Raw genomic sequence first — 19,707 nt, forward strand, 5'->3', positions numbered from 1 at the left:
ATGAGCGTTTTGGTTTTAACCCCATATATGCTGGGTTTAATGTGGGGAAACTGATATCAGGGCCTGTATCAATGTGTACCTGGTTCCTATGTCACTTGTATTTCCTCTAAATTGGAAGTGAAATCTAAAGGCTTGATTAGATTCCACTCAAGCACTTTTGGCTGGTCTGTACCATTGGTGATGCAGTGTTTGTTATTGTGTATCACCACGGGAAAATCATAATATCTGATTTTCCCTCTTGCAATCAGAAATCTTGATGTAAAATTTAAAACTAATTTATTTCATTGAAAAAGTAATAACTATGCATATTAATACATTTACATGCCAAAAAAGATATCAGAGAAAAAGAAGTCTTCCTTCCACACCAAACTTTCAATCACTCGTCTCCATTTCAAAGGAGGGAGGCATTCCTCCTGGAAATACTCTATGCACACACAAAGGGAGCATACTTTCATTTAACAACATGTGTAGGAGGTCCTTCTGTTTCAGTACATGTTGATCTATTTTTTTTAGTGGCTCCATGGTTTATCATCCTGTAGACATTCCATAATTCACTTAACTAATCTTTCATTGATGGATATTTTGCTGGCTTCCAGACATGTACTTTTGCACAAATAACAAAATACTTGGGGCCGGACCCATGGCCAAGTGGTTAAGTTTGCATGCTCTGCTTTGGCGGCCCAGGGTTTCTCCAGTTCGGATCCTGGGCATGGACATGGCATCCCTCGCCAGGCCACACTGAGGTGGCGTCCCACACGCCACAACTAGAAGGACCCACAACTAAAATATACAACTATGTACTGGGGGAATTTGGGGGGGGAAAGCAGAAAAAAAAAAAGAAGATTGGCAACAGTTGTTAGTCCAGGTGCTAATCTTTAAGAAAAAAAAAAGGATTGCTTAGCTTTAAAAAACAAAGAAAATACTTATAGGTTACATCTCTAGAAATGACATTGCTTGTTGAAGGGTGTGTGATTTTTAAATTTGGTAGTTACAGCCAAATTGCTTTCCAAACAGCTTGTGCTCATTTACACCCCTACAAAAAGAATATGGATGATGCTATCTTTTCCCTACACCCTCGGCATATAAAGTATTATCAATTTTTTGGTTTTCGTCAATGATAGGTAAAAAAAGGTATCTCGTTGGTTTGATATGCATTTACCTAATTCTAAATGTGTTGCTTATCTTTTCCTATATTTAATAGATTAAGGAAATCTATTTCCTAATTTATAGGTGAGGAAAGTCTCCTTTAGTTTATCAAATGTATGTAAATTTTGTGGCAGGATATTAGCATTCAGATTACTTTAATCTGTAAATTTATTATTCTTTCCCTCTCTTTTTTCCGCACTGGAAAGATAAAAAGCAAATATTTTCCCCACTTCCAATAAAGGTGCCTTTTAGGAAAGTGGATCTCATTTTTTCATTGCTTTGGCCTAAAGTCCTGCTACAACAACAGAGCAAGAGGAAAAGAGGGTTTTTCAGAAAGTCTTAAAAGGTTGTGGGCATTGGGGGAAGTGAGGGAGGAGGCAGTATGAGGTGCATGTAGGGGACCCAGAAGTCACCCAAGAAGGGAGAGGACCCGCTGCCTGGAAAGGGAAAAATCAAATTGGGCCTGGCAGGTACCACATTAAGGGGTAATGTGCCCCAGAAGCTGCCTGAACTCTCTGTCAGTGCCTGCAGACCTGCTACCCAGCACCTCAGGTCATCTCTACCAGGTGCACTGTGCTTCCTGGAGCACTGATTCACAGCATCACATCCTACAGTGGATTAGTGACTGTCAAGCAGGGGTGATGATGCTAGTGCTCACCCCAAGGCTTTGCTTGGTCCCCAGCTGAGTATATGTCTCTCTCGCAACTCCTGTAAGCACAAGAAAATGGGGTATAGTGGAATTCTGAATGCCAGGCACATACATGAGCTCCCCTCACAACATCTGCACAGGTGGGAGGAGGGTTGAACTAAAACAGATCCAGATTCTTTTGCCGGAATAGTGGTTACTAACCCTCATTACACATCACTGCTGTTTTACCTAACCTCTGTTCAGAGTATTTTGGGTTTTGTGCATGTATTAAAATTTTTTATATGGTAAAATTTATCAGTTTTTTCTTTTATGGCTTTTCTTTTATGGATTTACGTTTAAAACTTTGATCAACTTTGAACTTATTCTAAGAGATCCAACTTTTTCTTGCTAGAGGATTGACCAAATGTCCATCACAATTAAACAATCCAACTTTTCCTCACGGACCTGAACTGCCCCTTTATCATACTTTAACTTCATGTATATATCTATTCATTCTCTCTGGTGAAGTCATACTTTCCTCACTAGCCCTCTTTCTAGTTTTCCTATAAGCCCTACAGTTTTTTCCCTCATATTCCCAAATTTAAGGGTTTGCATGTCTATTTTCCCTCGATCCTGATGATATTTTTCATTGGGATTATATTACATCTATTAATCAATTTAGAGCAACTTTGCATCTTAAAATATTGTCTTTTTCTCTATAAACACATGTGTAGATTTGTCTTATTCTGCATCCTACAATAGCATCTTCAAATTTCCTTCAACAGCTCTCATGCATTTCTTGTTCATTTTATTTCTAGATATTTAATCATTTTGCTGAAAATGTAAAATAGAGCTTTTCTTCCATCATACTTTCAAAATAGTTGTCGAGTGCTTATAGAAAAGCAACGACTTTTGTGTGTAACAATTTGAACCAGCCACTTTACTGAATACAATAGGGGTATTTCCAGAATAACTTCTTGGGATTTCCAGCTACATAACCATTTCATCTGCATAAAATGATAATTTTATCATTGCTTTTCAAATTTTTCATTTATCTAACTGTATTTTCTAGTATTGTCAGACCAAGGTAAGTAAGATTGGGGGTACTGAGCGTACTTTCCTGACTTTATTTTGGGACACAATTAATTAAACTGGAGTTAGAACTACATGATTTGAAATACTTTCCCCCAATTTGTTTTTATTATTATCTAAAATGAGATCCAATCTCTACATGAATTTTGGAGTCTTTCAATGCAGGAAATCTTTCTCTTAAAGACTTTCCTTTATTGGTTACCTGCTTGTCTCCTGAAAGTTTTACCAGCTTCCATCTCATGAACATTCTATTCCAGGCATTGCACTTATGACACACAAAGTGAAACCTGTGTGTTTAACAAATCTAAGGCGACTTTTGTCTTATCAATAGTACTCAGAACACAAGTCATCAAAGCAAAGCAGCACATACGACGAAGCTATTAAGCACTCTTCTTGCACACAACCTTCAGCGGCCGCGCACTGCTTCAGTACGTGGACGTGCCCTGAATTGCTCAGGCCAGTCTTTAAGCCGTCTCATCTTCTCTTCCTGCTCTCAGTCTGCGTATTGTCTTCAGATTAATTTTTCCGTGTTATTTTCCTTATTCACATCTTTCAATCCATGTCATTCCTGCGCCTAACAAAATCTGAAGAACATATTTTAATTTTTTCTTGGGTGTCACAACTGGTAATCTGAAAAGATGAATACCTTTCCTCTTTCTAAAAGTCTAAAGGAGCTGCTCTTAGCTAATGTGGACCTCAAGTGATTTTCAGTTTTTATGGGCCGAGGGATCTGGATTTAAAAACACTTCTTTATACCTACCATGTGTAATTCATGTTTGTTACACCACTTCTAAACTGTATGGTATGAAACAGGATGGGGGTTTCAGTTCGTGCTCGTGCAGACCCAAGAAAAGGATTCAGAGTGAAGGACAGCTCTCTCTCCACTGCAGCCTCTTAGCTCTTGCTCTTTGCCCAATGCCATGCACTGCTCTTTTCACATAATCTTAATCTACTAAGCAAGCTGTTATTATACAAGCATCCACTCCTGGAGTGGGGCATCCAGGACCAGGCACTAGACTTCAACAGAGGATTTGATGCTGGAGTGTGGCCAGAAGAGCATCACCGTGAGGGTGAGGGGATTGAAAACCAAGTCTCAGTGCCTCCTATATGCCAGGCACTATTCCCAAGCACCTCGTTATCTCATTTAATCCTCAGAGTGCCCCAGTGAGGATGGTTCTGTTATGGCTTCATTTTGCAGATGAGGAAATTAAGATGAAAATTAACTGTCTAATGTCACACAGCTAGTATATGGCCAAGCACATCTTAAAAGCCTATGCCTTCGGCTGGAGGAAATGACGAAGAGAAAGTACAGGGAAGCCATAACACCCATCTTTAAATTTCTGAAGAGCTGTCATATGGAAGAAATGATAAATTTGTTCTACAGATGCTTGGAGTGTACTATTTGGATCAATAGGTGAAAGTTATTGATAAGATTTCTGGTTAATATATAGAATAACTTTCAAAGAATGAGATGTATCTTAAAAAAAGAATAAGTGATCTTCAGAGGTAGGGAGTTACTATTGGAAAAGTCTAAACAGAGACTAGATGGCCCTGGTTGGGGATGCTGGCAAACATATTCAGGCATTTACTTAGTGGTTTGCATTAATCATTCTCAGGACCCCTAAGGCCTTGAGATGATGGTAAATGATTTACTCTAATTGCCAGCAGTGTGGAATTGTGTATTATGGGTAAAGTGGCAACATTTAATGAATTCCAGGTTGTCTACATTAAGAAACAAACATATCAGGATTGAAGGGTTGATTTATATAAAGCAAAGTTGATAAAAATACCTTAAACCCTGCAACAGAAAAATCTGGATAGACTCTGATAGAAGCAGCAGCTGTGTACATAATAGAGGTCACGCAGTATAGAGGTTGTGAACACGGATTCCAGAGCCAGACCATGTGGGTTCAAATCCCAGTTCTACCATTTACTAATTGTGTGACCTCAGGCGACTGACTTAGCTTCATCATACCTCAGTTCCCTCATATGTAACCTACTATGTTAAAAACTATCTCATTTTTAATCCCTGTGAGGATCAAATGTGTGTGTGTGTGTCTCTCTCTCGAGGAAATTAAGAGAGAAGAAAGAGCCTGGAACATAGGTAATAAATATTTGTTATTCCAAAGAATTTCCTTGAAATTTTAAATATTCAAACACTATAAAAGGTAAATTACTTTTAATTTTATTAATTGTCACAAATTGATACATTGTTTTGAAAAGACAGAGAAATCAGCTCTAGCAAATAACATAAACACAGGTTAAGAAATTATTAGGCCAAGATAGATTTGAACTCTGACCTGTATAATGGTCTTCTAAAACTGTTTATCTATTTTTATTTATTTTAAACAATCAACAATAAGTATTTCATTGAGCATCTATTATTATACCTAGCACAATACTAAATACTTGAGAGAAAAATATAAGCAGCACATCGCATGGTCCTTGTCCTTAAATAGCTTATAATCTAGTTGTGATTATAAAGACACATTTAAAAAATTCTAGGACCTAACACCTTTATGTAAAATCACTTTTGAAAGTAATCACTTTGGAAAGTTATACCCTTATTTCAATAATCCTGCCATTGCTCAAAACATTCTTTGCATCGTTTCCTTTGGGATTGCTTTGGAGTCATTACAAAAATCACTTAAGGAAATTGGACTCCTTTTGGTTTAGAACGCCGCTCCGTCTTAAGCACGTGGGTTAGTTACCCGAACTAAGTCACCTGGTGCTCAGTGACTGCTGGTTGTTTTAAAATCTCAGATGCACCCTAAAAGACAAAGTTTGCTATTCTTAATGACTTCAAAAGAATGTACTGCAGCATTACCGCACAGTGAGTATCCAGAACAAGGGGCCTTTCTCATCATCTTTGCTCCTCCCGCAGCCTCCGCTTTCGGTGCTCAACCGCAGCAGGAGGGCTGTGCCCTGTGCCATGTGCTCACTGAACTGAAGGGCCAGCAGCACGGTAGCTGTTCAGCAGCTGGAGATCTCAGGGTGGGCAGAGGACAAAGGCGAGGAAGAGTTCCAGAAGGGCTCGAGGGGGATTTCTTCCTGTTCTATTATTCTAGGGTTTTCTTTCACGACTTCTTAGGCGTCTGGCTTTGACAGTGCAGGACAGAAAGGTCTGCCCGAAGCTGGCAGCAGGTTCTCCCAATACTCCCTTCTAGCCCTGCATTTAAAAAAATATATAGTCAATTAATTAAAAGACACACCTATCTTATAAGTCCAATACATTATATATATATTTGCTAAAATATACATAAGTTTGGTGGAAAATCAGGCTAAAGTAGAACTTGAGTTTCAACATATGGACAGAAAAACTACGTCCGTATCTATTAATGCCAGGGGTCTTTCTCATATTCCTATCCTCCATGACAATCACTGGGTTTCATACCACCTTTCAGAAAAACACAATGTGTTTGAATTTTACATGTTTTTGTGAATTACATTCATTCTGCAATTTCTAGCAGTCCTTCTAGCTATCCTCAATATTTTAACATAAGGACAAATATATGAAGGTAGTTGTAATGAGAGCAAAAAAGTAACTATAAACAGAATACAAATTACTTCGTAAGTGTTTGTTCCTTGTTTATAGACAAAGGAGACTACAAAAGTTTCTGGTCACAGACTTTTGCGTTAAATATATTTTTACAGTTTCTTCCACTTTACTATGAAAATGAATAAACCAATATTTTTGGATGATGAAAATGTCAGAAATCTGGGGTGTCTACAGGTTTCTGTGTAATCACTAATTTTTGTGAACATCAGTGTGTTTGGGAGCCCAGAGAGGAAGGAATGTTTGGTTTTATTGTACAAAACAATGTTCTATCTTTAATTGCTGATGCATTTTAAGGCTCTCTAAAAAATGATAATTAAAATAAGCCATTTCTCACTTATTTGAACCATTTTAATCAGCACCAAAGTATACTTTCCTTACCTTTTAATTATTATATTTATTTTTAATACCTTCTTTCTACGCATGACACCCATAAAAACCATCTTCTCTGATTAATATCCATATGTCCCAGAAGAAATGTTTGGCTAAATGATTTCTTGCCTACTTTCACAGTCTAAATAAATTTACATTAGGAAAGTTGTTCCAGTTGAAAGTTGTTCCAGAATGAAGACTGTTCTCACTATAAAATGGGTTAAATACATAACAGATAACAGCACTGAACAGAGAAGAGGAGAAAGCAGAGGCTGGAACTGGTTTCTAGAAGATGGAAAAGGGATGGCATTGTATTGACAGACGAGAGAGAGAGAGAAAGAGAGGCAATGATTCAAAACAGAACAGTCATTTAAGAGGCTCCCAGAAAAATGTCTTCAACAGTAAAGTGATTGATCATAACAAACACAGTCACACGTTGCAGAACGACAGGCATACTTTCTGAGAAATGTGTCATTAGGTGATTTCGTCATTGTGGGAACGTCATAGAGTGCGCTTACACAAACCTAGATGGGATAGCCCACCACACACCCAGGCTACATGGTACTAATCTTATGTGACCACCAAAGTATATGTGGTCCCTCGTTGATGGAAATGCCGTTATGAGACTCATGACTGCAGTATAATGTAGATACTGGGAGACTTTAGAGTAGGCCTGTTCTTCTTTCAACAATGTAAAAAGAAATTAATTAGAAATTCCTAGAAAACCAAACGTTGTACAAAGAAAGTCACAGTCAAGTATGAGGCAAATGAAAATATGGCATGAGTTTGGACTAAGGATGAAATGTAAGAAAAGAGAATCAATTTGACCTTATTGCTTGGAACATTCTCCTATAAGTAGCTCAAGTTTTTAAAAATAGGATTATTTCTCTTTCTCCATAGTTCCATGCTTACCACTTGGTTCTGCAGTGAATAATGTTTAGAAAATCCTTACCAGGTACCAGGATATTACATTGGAAATTTTATCGAAGGCACCAAGATATGATAGATATCAGGTATCAAAGCAAGACGACACTGCAGTTTCAAAGTAGGTGGGCAAGAGCTGGTCAGACGACTCAGCTGAATGTACACTGGAAAATCTAGACCCCAGAGACCAATGGGCCAGCTACTGTGCTTGTGAGTGAAGAGGGTGCAGTTAAACTGGGGTCAGAGCACACTCTCAGAGTTTGTCTGCATGAAGGAAGGGTGAAAGGTCCTCTAGCCAGTTTTCAGCCTAATAAGAGAGAGAGCGCCAGCCTGGAGGTATTCAAAATCTGGAGGGTATTTAGAATCACCAGGAAGGACAATGGGACCCCCCAAATAGGGGATATCTTGAGTGATCTGCTGAAAAAGCCAGGATCTGAGGTGGAAGCAGCAGTCAGAGAAAAATGCAATGCCTGTGACATGAGAAGTATGGACAAAAGTTTTCAGTGGCAACCTCTGAAGAACCATGACAGTCCCTGTTAAGACCTGCCAGGCCTAGAGAGTGCCATCTTCCTATTAGGGAGCCTGTCAAGTAATAACATTTTACTCCCTTTTCCATCTTCTCTCCTCTCACTCTGAATCTGAAGGGGTAAGAAACCACGGTTAGCAAGAAGGGAAGGGAGGGCTGGAAGCATCAGACAGAGAAAGAAAAGGATCAGGCTGGCCTTCCCACCATGAAAGGAATCTACTGGAAAACAGGAGAAGATTTAAGTGGGAAACGTTCTAAGTTTTGATTTCACATGGAACTGAACACTTTTAACTACTGAATTAAGACTGTGTTTGCTAAGTCAACTGTTCACGGGGCTTTCTATTGCCTAAGAGTACCCGAAGAAGTTCTGGGGCATGTCAGTATTTTCAAACAAGGACAGAGGAAAGGATTCACTCATTGGGCAGGTTTAAACAGACAGAGGAGACAAAAATAAAGTTGCATTCCGATTATACTTCACGAGTCTTGCTTGTTTAGTACGACAATTAAAATAATATTGTAAATGTTATTTACTAGCTTTACATTTTTATAACAAACCTACAGACAAGCTTGGAAGATCGAATTATAATTACAGAGCAGAACACAATGGTTATAAACCTTGATGATGGAAAAGTAATGGTATAACTTAAAGACGCCGAGAGGCAGATGGGGGAGGAAAAGCAGAGGGAGTCAGCTTTTATATTAAAGAGTCGAATGAAGAGATACTGCCTCATATCGATGGAATAAGAAACAGTGGTTACACGTGAAATTCAAACTTAGAAAAATAACCAACAGAAGAAATAAAAATGTAATAAAATTGGGAGAAGGAGAACGGGGGGAAAAGGGGAAGATTACGTGATTTAAATCCGTCAGCTTTCATAAAGGATTATCAATAATTCCTGCTTAAAATTGATAAACAAGAAATGGAGGAACGAGACTTCAAAACACAAAAGCAAACAGATAATTCCCTCTGGGAATGGGACGGGTGTCAGGAGGGGCAAGTTGCATGCTTCATTTTACACACTTTTCTACTGTTTGAGTTTTTATTGCCATGTCCACGCACAGTGTTTATAAAAAATAAGTAAACTGAGATTAGAGGAAAACAGTCATGTGAATTAAAAATTCCTACCTGGCTCGAATCCAGGGTTTGGTGTGCATATTGAGGCCACTTCCCCAGCTGCCATGTTTGTCTGAAGCCGGAGGCCAAAAGCCCCTTTCTGGGGCCAGCTCCTCTGCAATCGCCCTGATGTGGTAGGGCTCAAATCCACAGCACCCGCCAATGTACCTGACCCCCAGGTTGTAGGCCTCTCTGGCGTAGTTTTGAATGTCCCATCTCGTTGCAAGTCTGGGCTCCAGTGCTGTAACAGCAATTACGGCGTTTCTATTACCATCCCCATTTTCAAATGAGGGGTGCTCTGATGGGCATTTTTTAAAATTTAAAAACAATGAACTTTAGATTAAGTGTTCTTCGGATAGCTCAGTTTTGGTTAACCTTGAACGTTTTTGTCTTATGCAGTCTCCTATTGGAAGACTGGACCATAATTGTTCACGACAGGCGTTTCCATTTTGTCACAACCAGAAATCACAAGGACCTTGGATACACGCCGGATCTTACCAAAGGGATATTCTGGGAGATCCACAAACCCTCCTTTGCCGCAGTCGGGCGTGTGGAACCCCAGGGACTGCACCATCAGGTGCGCCGTCAACCCGGCCGCCTGCAGGCCCTCCTTCATGAGCGTCATCGTCTTCAAGCTGGTCCCGGGCCCAAACCGGCAGTTCACGCCGACGATTGCAGCCCCTACACAGAGAAATCAAGAACGCTTACATTTTATTCACTTACTTGTTTATTTTATTTTTTAATAGTTGGAAGGTGCCTTAGAGGTTAGCTGTCCCCCTCTACCTCCCTAGTTTTAGGAATAATGAAACTGATTCCAGTTCATTCTTTTATTTCTAAACTGCTCTCACGATATTAAGCAAACGTTGCTAAATTTCATAAAAAGTAACGGAAGTACTTATCACATTATGGGTGCCAATCACCTGCTCTCACCAGCTTCGCAGCGCACTCTCCAGGGGGCACATCATGCATGTCTCCCTCCGGGCCTATGCACATGGTAGCTGCCACGGGTTTGCCAGATTCTTTTAAGACTTCCACAGCCCACACAGCTTCCTCAGCGTGCTCAAAATACTAAGAGAAATTTCATTTTTCTTATTGGTCCAAATATAAAGCAGATTTTAAGTGGTAGAACGCACATAGTTGTGAAACAGTTATAAAAATAACCGAATATATAATATGTGGTAGAACTTGCTGAGGAATGTGTCTCTATCCGTCTGACCACAGAGGACCATTCTGAGTAAATATTTTAGTTCCTTTAACAATAACACATAGATTTTCACTCAGAGATCATCAATTCGGTGAGACTATGGCTGTTAAAAAGTAATTGAGTATTTAAAATCATAATTTTGAAGGAACAGAAGTTTTGCTAATAAATTTTGGCCTCATCTTTTATGGGCCTGGGTAACCTCTGAAAAATAAGGAGTAGTTTATCATGCTTTATACTTCAGAGTTCCTTTATATCCACTTCTAGTTGGTATTCATAAGGGCTCATAAAGTAGGAAGAAATATGATTATTTCCCCAGATGAGAACACTGACACCCGGGGTGGAAGGGAGAGCTACTCAGCTTCTTTGCTGATCGCGGCCAGGACTCTTGTCTGGTAAACCCGTGCTATTTGCAGGGGTGCTTCCCAGGAACCCCCTTAAGTACCACAATTAAAAGCAGAACTTAAAGAAGTGGAGAAAAGTCAGCAGAAATCTCCCTGTTTCTTTCCTTCTTGACTTAGATTCTGCAGAAGCAGTGTGTGAGGAATGACGACGGAGTCAAAAGAGAGGTTCTTAAAAAACAGACGTGTGTTCTCGTCCATCTGGAGGACACATAGGGTGGCGTCTGTGCTCATCTCTGCAGGTGAGTGTTCCCCGGTGAGCTAGCCAGGCTTGGGTGGCCCTCAGTCTCGGGAGGGTGGATGGAGCAAGCTTTTCAACAGGTTCAGTGGAATGACTGGGGAAACGGCAGTTGCAAGGCTTGTACTTGTTCAGGGTAAAGACTTGGGTTGAGGGCTCAACTCCAGGTGGCAGCAATTGTGATGGGAAAAGGGGAATGAGGGCTTTTTAATTCTTGAAAGTGGAAGGAAGAGAATGTTCTGGGCCTTCATGTCCAATCAGCGACCAATTCTTACTGACTCTTCAAAATAGCACTCACATGTTACAGCTTGAGTGAAAGCACAGTGGCAGGAGTGAGCAAGGCATGCACGGAAGAGAGCAAGGAACAACTCGGGACTGAGTATATTGGTGGGGCCTGGACGGGCCTGAACAGCCACCTGTGTCCTAGGCTTTGCTCCCTCAAGTCTCTAACCCAGACAAGCAGCTCCTTCTAGCCTGACCCTCCCAGAGGAAAGGATGCTCCCTGAATCATTGTCCCTTTCCTCCCACCCCACATTGTAGGGGGCCCCAGAGTCTGCACCCACCCAGACCTTAGAAACCCACAGGCAACAGTCGGGTCTCTCCTGGGTCTGTCCTTTGGCTTCACAGAGAATCTTGCGTACAAGTGAGAGGATGTTGGCCTTGACTAGAGTGCATTCAAATAAACCTCTGACCATCTACGTGGAGGAACAAGGGCATAAGGCAGTCCAACACTGTCGCGAAAGCTGAAAACTATGCAGTTAGACTTGTCAAAGTAAGTTTATTCCTTTCCCTATGGTGCTACGCTTACCTCTGCAATCAAGAAGTCCACATTTTTCCTGGCAAAGACCTCTAATTGTTGTCGAAAAAGTTTTTTAATTCTAGCTTCATCCTTGAGGTGTTTGTACATTGATGTCTGGCAGATTCCCCCTGCTACCAAAGCATCACCTTTGCCAGCCACTTCCCTGGCGAGGTCACAGGCAGCGGCGTTTACATCTTCCCACTGGGGTTAGAGAGCAAGAGTTCAGATGGTGGCATTTTAAAGGTAAAATGTGAGAGAAAACAGGGAGCAGTGAGCAAGTAAGATGAGTACAAGTCACTGGTTTAAACTGCAATTCGAGGAGACCAGCAGAGCTGGGTGCCATCTCCCCTACTACCTGTGAGCTTCTATTTCCATTATTGTACTCACCACTGGGTTTTAGTAAAGGTTTATTTGTTGGCCCCCCACACTTGACCATGACCCACTTCAGAATAGGGTCAATGCCTTTGTGTCCCCTTTGTATCCAGCACAGAGAACGGACTATAACTGGTACTCGGTAAAGGTTGGTTGGTTGAATGAACAAATGGGCATTAATATTCACGAGTATTAATGCTTTACATTTGCAGAATATCTCACAATACTTCCACATCCTTCACCTTTACTACTTTTCTCAACACCCCTATGTGTCTCAAGCATAAGTTGTCTCCATTTTGCAGAGAAGACCAATGGTCCATGCAGGTACGTGTCTTGCACAAAGTCACACAGCTAATAGGCTGCAAGGTTGGGTATCAGACCCAATTCTTCTCATTCCTAGGCCAGTGCTGTGTTCCCTAGGACCGCTCTGTCTCCAGATGGGCAAGTCAGAAAAGAAGAACGCGAAATGAGAAAGTAAAAAACACATCTCTAAAGTGTTCTTTCTCTACGAAAAAATAGTACAGGATGGCTGTGCACTTCCAACGGCCTGTTCTTTCCTCGTTCTATCCCCGCCCCCTCCCCTAGCTAAAAAGACAGAAAAAGCTCATTTATTTAGTATATACACATTTACATAATCATTAACTACTTAATAGATATTTTATGTGGAGTTTGTAATAGAGTGTAGTCACACATCCGGTCAATAGCATAGCTTCCCATCAGGAGGTTGTTTTTCTTGTAGATGATCCTTGCCCACCCTCAAGACGCCCCACCAGACTGCCATTACAGCTTACCTTGCTTTCCATATTTTCCTCACTCGCAGAAAAGGTGAAAGTCTGCATGACATTTGATCCTGCTCTCAAGAATTCCATGTGAAGCTGACGGACTACAAAGTAGTTGTTTTTTTAATTGAAATTAAAAAATTAAAAACCACAGAAGCTATCATTTTCAGCAGCAGCAGCTCACTCACTCACATCTCTTTCAGTCATACACAATTTCTTTTTTTGTTTTTTGAAGGTATGCTTTTTTTTTTTTTGGTGAAGAAGATTGGCCCTGAGCTAACGTCTGTTGCCAACCTTCCTATTTTTTTCCCTATTTTCTCCCCAAAGCCCCAGTACATAGTGTATATCCTAGTTGTAAGTCATTCTAGATCTTCTATGTGGGGTGCTGCCACAGCATGGCTTGATGAGCAGTGTGTAGGTCCGCACCCAGGATCCAAACCAACAAACCCCGGGCTGCTGAAGGGGAGTGCGTGAACTTAACCTCTTGGCCATGGGGCCGGCCCCTCATACACAATTTCAAACCTAGTACTTAAAAAAAATTGCAGATTAAGGTCTTTAGCATTCAAGGACAGGACACGGCAGAGTCCACACCAAATTGGGACTGTTTAGAGTTGCCTCATATCATCCCGCTGACGGGCCTCATGGCCTGGTGCAGTCACATGCAGAGATTAAGGCCTGGCTGGCCAACTGTCCTTTGGTCTCTTGGTCTAGAGGGTTTATTCACTTGCCAGTGTAGTGAAGGATGTACCGGGTCTGCATGCAGTCAGCATGGGGAGCCCTCAGAGCAGAAGGAGGAAATTCTCCTCGCGGGCAGAATGTACAGGGGTGGTACCCCCAGCAGACGGATTCAACAGCAAGCAGCTGGGAGACAGTCAGCGGGCTTCCCTGGCCTATCAGAAAATCCTTCTTCTCTCTCCCCTCTCCCCCCGACCCCAACCCTTAGCCTTGCTGTTTCAACACTTTCTTCCTGGTTTAGCCAAAAGGTCTTCTCAAATTAACAACAAGTTCTTCTCAGGCCGGAAGAAAACTTCCTGCTAAGCACCAGAGAGACAGAACTTTGTCCCTACCACATAACTGTGGGAGTCCGATGCAACAATAGCACCAGCCATCGGGGACTTCTGCAATGTGGGCATTTCATGCGGGTTAACTCACGCATCCTCACAAAACGCCCGGGTCACGCCCCATGTGACAGATGGAGAAACTGACCCTCGGAGAAGTCAAATGACTTGTCCAGGGTCACACTGCCGGTCAGTGCAAAACCGAGACAGGATCCCAGGCTTCTGGGGTACACTGTGCATACACGAGTAAAATCTGAGTGAATCAAAAGTTCCATCCATGTCTTGTACCCTGTTTCATCCACTTCGTTCTTGGCTGTCTTTCCCACTTTAACTTAGGAGAACACACACAAGAAAGAGTAAAAACAGAGTTAAAGTTCCAAATTGATGTTACTAACCAATCCCATCACAGTTTCTGCCTCCACCTCTTTTTTTTTCAGCCAGAAGGATGAGGTAAAACCATGTTTAGTTCTTCATCCCTCCCCTTCCGGCAACAGAACATAGTCTATCATCTATGCTCCGTTAAGCTGGTGGTTCCCATTAGTCACCCTTACCAAACACACTGTTATAATTGAATACGCAAATTAGCCAGAAGGATGAATCTGAAGCAATTACAGTTTTACTATGTTAAGGAAACTCTTCAACATCCACAAGGGAAATATTCATGGAACAAGTATTAGGATGTATATTTTAGCACTCCCTGAGTATGAAGATGCAAGTGTCTGTGTGTGTGTGTGTAGGCAGGGGGAGATAGGCCATTTTCTTCTATTCGCTTCAGCCCATGTACAGTCACTGTCACCACACTTTGGCAAGTGATAGTCCTTAGAAAACACTCACTAGGGGCCAGCCCTATAGCCGAGTGGTTAAGTTTGCACGCTCCGCTTTGGTGGCACCAGTTTTGCTGGTTCAGATCCTGGGCGCGGATCTAGCGCCGCTCGTCAAGCCATGCTGAGGCGGCATCCCACACAGCAGAACTAGACAGACCTACAAATAGAATACACTAGTATGTACTGGGGGACTTTGGGGAGAAAAAGAAGAAGAAAAAAAAAAAAGATTGGTAACAGATGCTAGCTCAGAGCCAATCTTGAAGAAAAAGAAAACACTTGCTATTATTTTTTTTTTATCGTCTCTCAGATTTAAGCAAACCATCACCCAGACAAACCCTCGCGGGATGCGGGCACCAACCGGCATCCGGGTGCTCAGCAACGGCTTCTGGAGTCCAGAGTCCAGCTTTCACGCAGCCCCTCTTCTCCAGAGTTATGAGAAAGCTGCCGTCTCCAACCACAATCTCCCCACTCTCCAGACGTTCCAGAATACCCTAGAGAAACGAAAGAACAACCACCTAAGACCCCTCTTTTCTTTTCCTAAAAGCAGTTTGTAATTTTAGGAAAGGGGGGCTATGTTCTTACAGCTCCAGTTCTGTCAAAATCGTCAGCGTCTAACAGCGTTTGAGCAAGATTGAGTACGTGTTTCTTGCACAATCCAGGTACTTGTTTTGTGCAAAGTGCTGTGACTGTTTTAACAACATTTAATCTGAATCAAATTAGAGAGAAAGTGCTGATTCTATGATAGTTATTTTGGTTTTTCCACATGTTTGTGGCAGACACTGCTAGTTGCCTAACTAATAGGGATTTTCTCTCTTCTTCTTTGCTAGTGGATTTTGTTTGGGGAAAAGACGTCCTCAGCTTACAAAAAAATTTCTCAGGCTCTCTTGCAGCTGGAGGTGGCCATGTGACACAGTGCTGGCCAATGACACATAGGTGGAAGTCTGCTGAAGATTTCTGGAAGAGTTTTGCTTTCCTGATACAGATGCTCATTCCCTTCCATCTTGGCACTCTTTCTCCTTCCATGACTGGAATGTCAACATAAGCCCTGGAGGTTTAGCAGTCATCCTGCAGCCATGCCATTGAAAGCCACATGCTAAGGTTGGGGAAGCCGACTGATAACAGCAGCCTGGTGTCTTAATGACATCCTTGAGTGGCTGCAGCAGCCATGGACCGCTAGACCTCTTGCTAGGAGAGAAAAATAAACCTCATCTTTGCATAAACCATTGAACATAATGGCCACAACGTTTCATAATTATGCCCTACACTTTCCAGCATGTTCATGTACAAGTTATCATTTGGCACTCTCAACAACTCTGTGAGCTAGGCAGGACAGCGAGATTTTATTCCCATTTTATAAGTGAGAAAACTGAGGTTCAGAGAGGCCAAGTGACTTGACCAAGATCACAGAGCTAAGTGGTAAAAAAGCAGGGTTCAGATCTTCTAAATTCCAAGTCTCTTTCTATTTTACCACCTTTCTATTCAGCCCAACCATAACTTCAATAAACGTTGTATCCAGAGCAGTTACCCAAGGGCTACGGTTTCCGTCCCCCGTCGTCTAAAACGGGCCTCCCCCGGGTCCCTGCATGGCACACCCTCTCACTTCCTTCAGGTCTCTGGTCAAGTGTCATCTTTTCAGAGGCCTTCCCTGATGACCTCATAAAAAACTGCACACACCCCATGGCAATCCCTGTCTCTCTTGGATAGACTGCATTCGTTGAAGATACAAGCTTTTATTGAAAATACAAAGCCAGTTCAGTCCAGCCCTGCGTACAGCTGGACACAGAGCAATGCACAAACGGGGGAGAAAGCCTCCAGCAGCCCCCTCTAACCAGTCGTATCCGCAGTCCCGGAAGGTGCACAAGAAGGGGTTGCACTGGAGGCTAAGTACCGGGCCACCACAGGTGCAGCATCTCCATTTTCCTGGCGAGGGACATTTTCATCTGTTCTCTAGATGCTTGTCCAACATTTTAAATTTGCCAATTTTCTAAACAGCCATTGGCAACATATCTGTTATCAAGCTTTGAATTCAGAGCATGTTTTAGCCCCTCCTTCACTGCTATACTTACCACCTGCATTAAGGGCTACCCCAGGTGATCTAAAGACCATTCCAGAATGACAGAGGACTGTGTAAGGTAAAGGGTGCTGTAAGCTAATTTGCAGTACCTTTATATTTCCATCCCATCCTCCCTTTCGGTCTGCCAGTGAGTCCACCTAGGATCTGGCAGTGAGCTCTGAGAGGCATTTGTGCCCCCCTTTTGCAGATCCCAGTAATCAGATCTCTAGATTTAAGATCTGGCTTCAGGGCACCTCTATCCACACGGAGGGGAGAATGACTGCAGGCATGGCAGAAGGCAGCCCGACATCCAGGCTGCCTACAGTCTCTCCCCACCTGCCTGGAATTGCCGCCTGGACTGCTCTCTGGATTCAAGAAGCAATTAGAGGTGTTGTCTGCGGCAATTAAAGGAATTCTTAAAATGTAGCGTAGCTGAGAAGGGAGGCAGATCGGCTCCTTGCCGCTGACGTTTACCCTCCCAGGTGCACAGTAACAGGGCTAGTGGACGATGATCTCCGTGTGGCAAGAGGAGAGAGAGTGAAGAAGCTGAACAGGGGCAGCAAATTTTAAAGGCCTTTTAAAAAAAATGAACTTGTAACAGTGAACACAGTATTAGAGAAAGTTAGAGAAAGAAATCAGCACAATGTTCTTTATCTTTTTATTACACTCATTTTCTTCAACGTCTATATTTTACTTTTATGGTCAGAAAAACATGTCCCAAAGTATTTTTTCTTGTTTTTGAATCCATTTTCCTATCTTATGTAACTACTACCATTATTGTGTCCTCCCTTACAGCATGTATATAAATATTGTCATATGGTTGGGATCAGTCTGTGATGTACTCTATCTCCTTTTCTAACTGAACATGGCCAAAGCACTTTGCCTGTTCCCATACTTAGCTTCCTAATAACTTATTAAGCGGATGAACCTTAACTTATTCAGGGATCCCACTATTGTGGCCATCTTGGTCGGTCCTTTTTACTACAGATAAATCGGTGGTGCTCATTTCCATGTCTCTACCGCCCCTTCCTTCCCAACCCTCTCTTCTGAATTATGGGACGCAGGTGGGTTGCTCTAAGGGGTCCGGGAGGAGTCCCACGTCCAAGTTCATGCCCTTCCTGATTTTGTTTCGTCACTTCTTCTCCCCACCACGCACGCACCCGGCGTAGAAATGGGGGACGAAGCCGACTGCTGGCGACCAAATGGGGAAAGGAACCCAGAGAAGGAGCCAGGTCACGGGGACTGCCAAGTGGAATGAGGCAGAGGGGTCCCCGCGCACCGTCCACCCTCCGCTGCGGGACCAGCAGTGTCCGCGCCGGGGACTGGTTTCGGGCCAGACTGCGGCCCTTCCCAAAACACGAGAGAACCGATTGGCGGGGCGGGATGAGCCGGAGGGCTGTGGGTGCGCGTCGGTGAGGGTGCAAAGTGTGAGCGCAGCCTCTGAGTCCGAAGGCTAGACTTCAAATCCCCGCTCCCCCGGACTAGATCGGTGACTCTGAGCCACTCGCCAGACTCTCTGAGCCTCAGTTTCCCCATCTGTGAAATGGGGATAACTGTGAAGAGGAGAGAATTTGCGTAAAGCCCTCGCGCAGTGCTGGGCACCGAGTCAGGGCTCAATAAACGGGACGCAAGATTATCTGATCCTCCCAGCGAGGCAGTGTCGTCCTCCCGGCTCCTCGCGCTCGGGTAAACCGAAGCCCAGAGCTCCTCGGGACTGAGGCGGGATCCGGACGCCGGCGCGGGGAGCCCAGGGCCGGGCCGGCTGCCTGGGGACCCGCGCGCCCCGCACACTCACCTTCTTGGCCCCGGGGCCTCCTGCCGCTGCCATCGCGCCGCGGGTGTGCGGACGCCGACCCGGGGGCGCGCCGGCCAGGAGCCCGCCCCTCGCCGGGGGAGGGCCCAGTGCCCCGGCCCGCGCCGTCGGTGGCCTAGCGCCGGGACTGCGCCCTCGGCTGCGCCTCGCCATGCTCCGCGCGGGCGCGCAGCGGCTGCGGGGCCTCCCGCTGCCCGGTCTCCCGCTGCCCGGCCTCCTCGGGCGCCCGCGCTCCGCCTGCAGCCGAGGGTGAGTGGGGCCCGGCCTGTGGCTGCGGAGCTGCGAGCCAGGGCCGGAGGGTCTTGGGGTGAGGGGCGCTGCGGCCTCCGAGAAATGGGCGCTCGGATTTCTTCTTGATTATCTGTGTTTTCTTTTCCATGCACAACCGTACAAAATGAACCAGTGTCAAGGGGTTCCCGGTGCAGTCTTTCCCGCCCCAATCCCTTCCCTGCACCTGTCGCTACTGTCTTCTGTATCTATCCAGAGATGGCCTGTGTGTAGGCAAACACAGGGGTGTGTGTGTGTTCTTTTTTGCCTGACTTACACGTTGCTCTTTACAATATGTCTCGGAGAAGCTCACGGTCCAGCTGGGAAGACAGCCATGCAAGTAATATATTCAACCGCTGTGTAATAATTATAATCAGAGAAGCATCTCCACCGTGAGAGGAAGAACAGGTTACTCCATCTGGCTCTCTTCAGCCTGGAAAACGTTGGAGGGAGGAGATGATCCAAGATTTATAGATACTAAACTTGAGGATGATTATGGTTTTTCAGGTGGTGTTCTTTAAGTAGATTGAGAAAAATTATTCTC

At 43.6% G+C, this 19,707-nt stretch overlaps 2 protein-coding genes across 2 annotated transcripts in view; one reads left to right on the forward strand and one right to left on the reverse strand.

Moving 5' to 3' along the window:
• Positions 1-5,028: 5,028 nt before the first annotated feature.
• On the reverse strand, positions 5,029-19,064 carry LOC124243022 (S-methylmethionine--homocysteine S-methyltransferase BHMT2). Its single transcript, XM_046668570.1, has 8 exons — positions 18,879-19,064; positions 15,389-15,521; positions 13,161-13,252; positions 12,007-12,198; positions 10,279-10,426; positions 9,857-10,039; positions 9,371-9,599; positions 5,029-6,035 (listed from the first exon to the last, which is right to left on the reverse strand). The coding sequence occupies exons 1-8, from the start codon at positions 19,047-19,049 to the stop codon at positions 5,954-5,956; spliced, it is 1,230 nt and encodes a 409-aa protein (XP_046524526.1). The 5' UTR covers positions 19,050-19,064; the 3' UTR covers positions 5,029-5,953.
• The window catches only part of DMGDH (dimethylglycine dehydrogenase), a 62,580-nt gene continuing 61,897 nt past the window's right edge, over positions 19,025-19,707 (forward strand). Inside the window, exon 1 of the mRNA XM_046668569.1 lies at positions 19,025-19,145. Within this exon, the coding sequence (XP_046524525.1) occupies positions 19,048-19,145 (98 nt within the window). The 5' untranslated portion in view covers positions 19,025-19,047. The remainder of the gene's footprint in view (positions 19,146-19,707) is intronic.

Source organism: Equus quagga, chromosome 7 (genome assembly GCF_021613505.1).
Source record: "Equus quagga isolate Etosha38 chromosome 7, UCLA_HA_Equagga_1.0, whole genome shotgun sequence".
NCBI classification, from domain to species: Eukaryota; Metazoa; Chordata; class Mammalia; order Perissodactyla; family Equidae; genus Equus; species Equus quagga.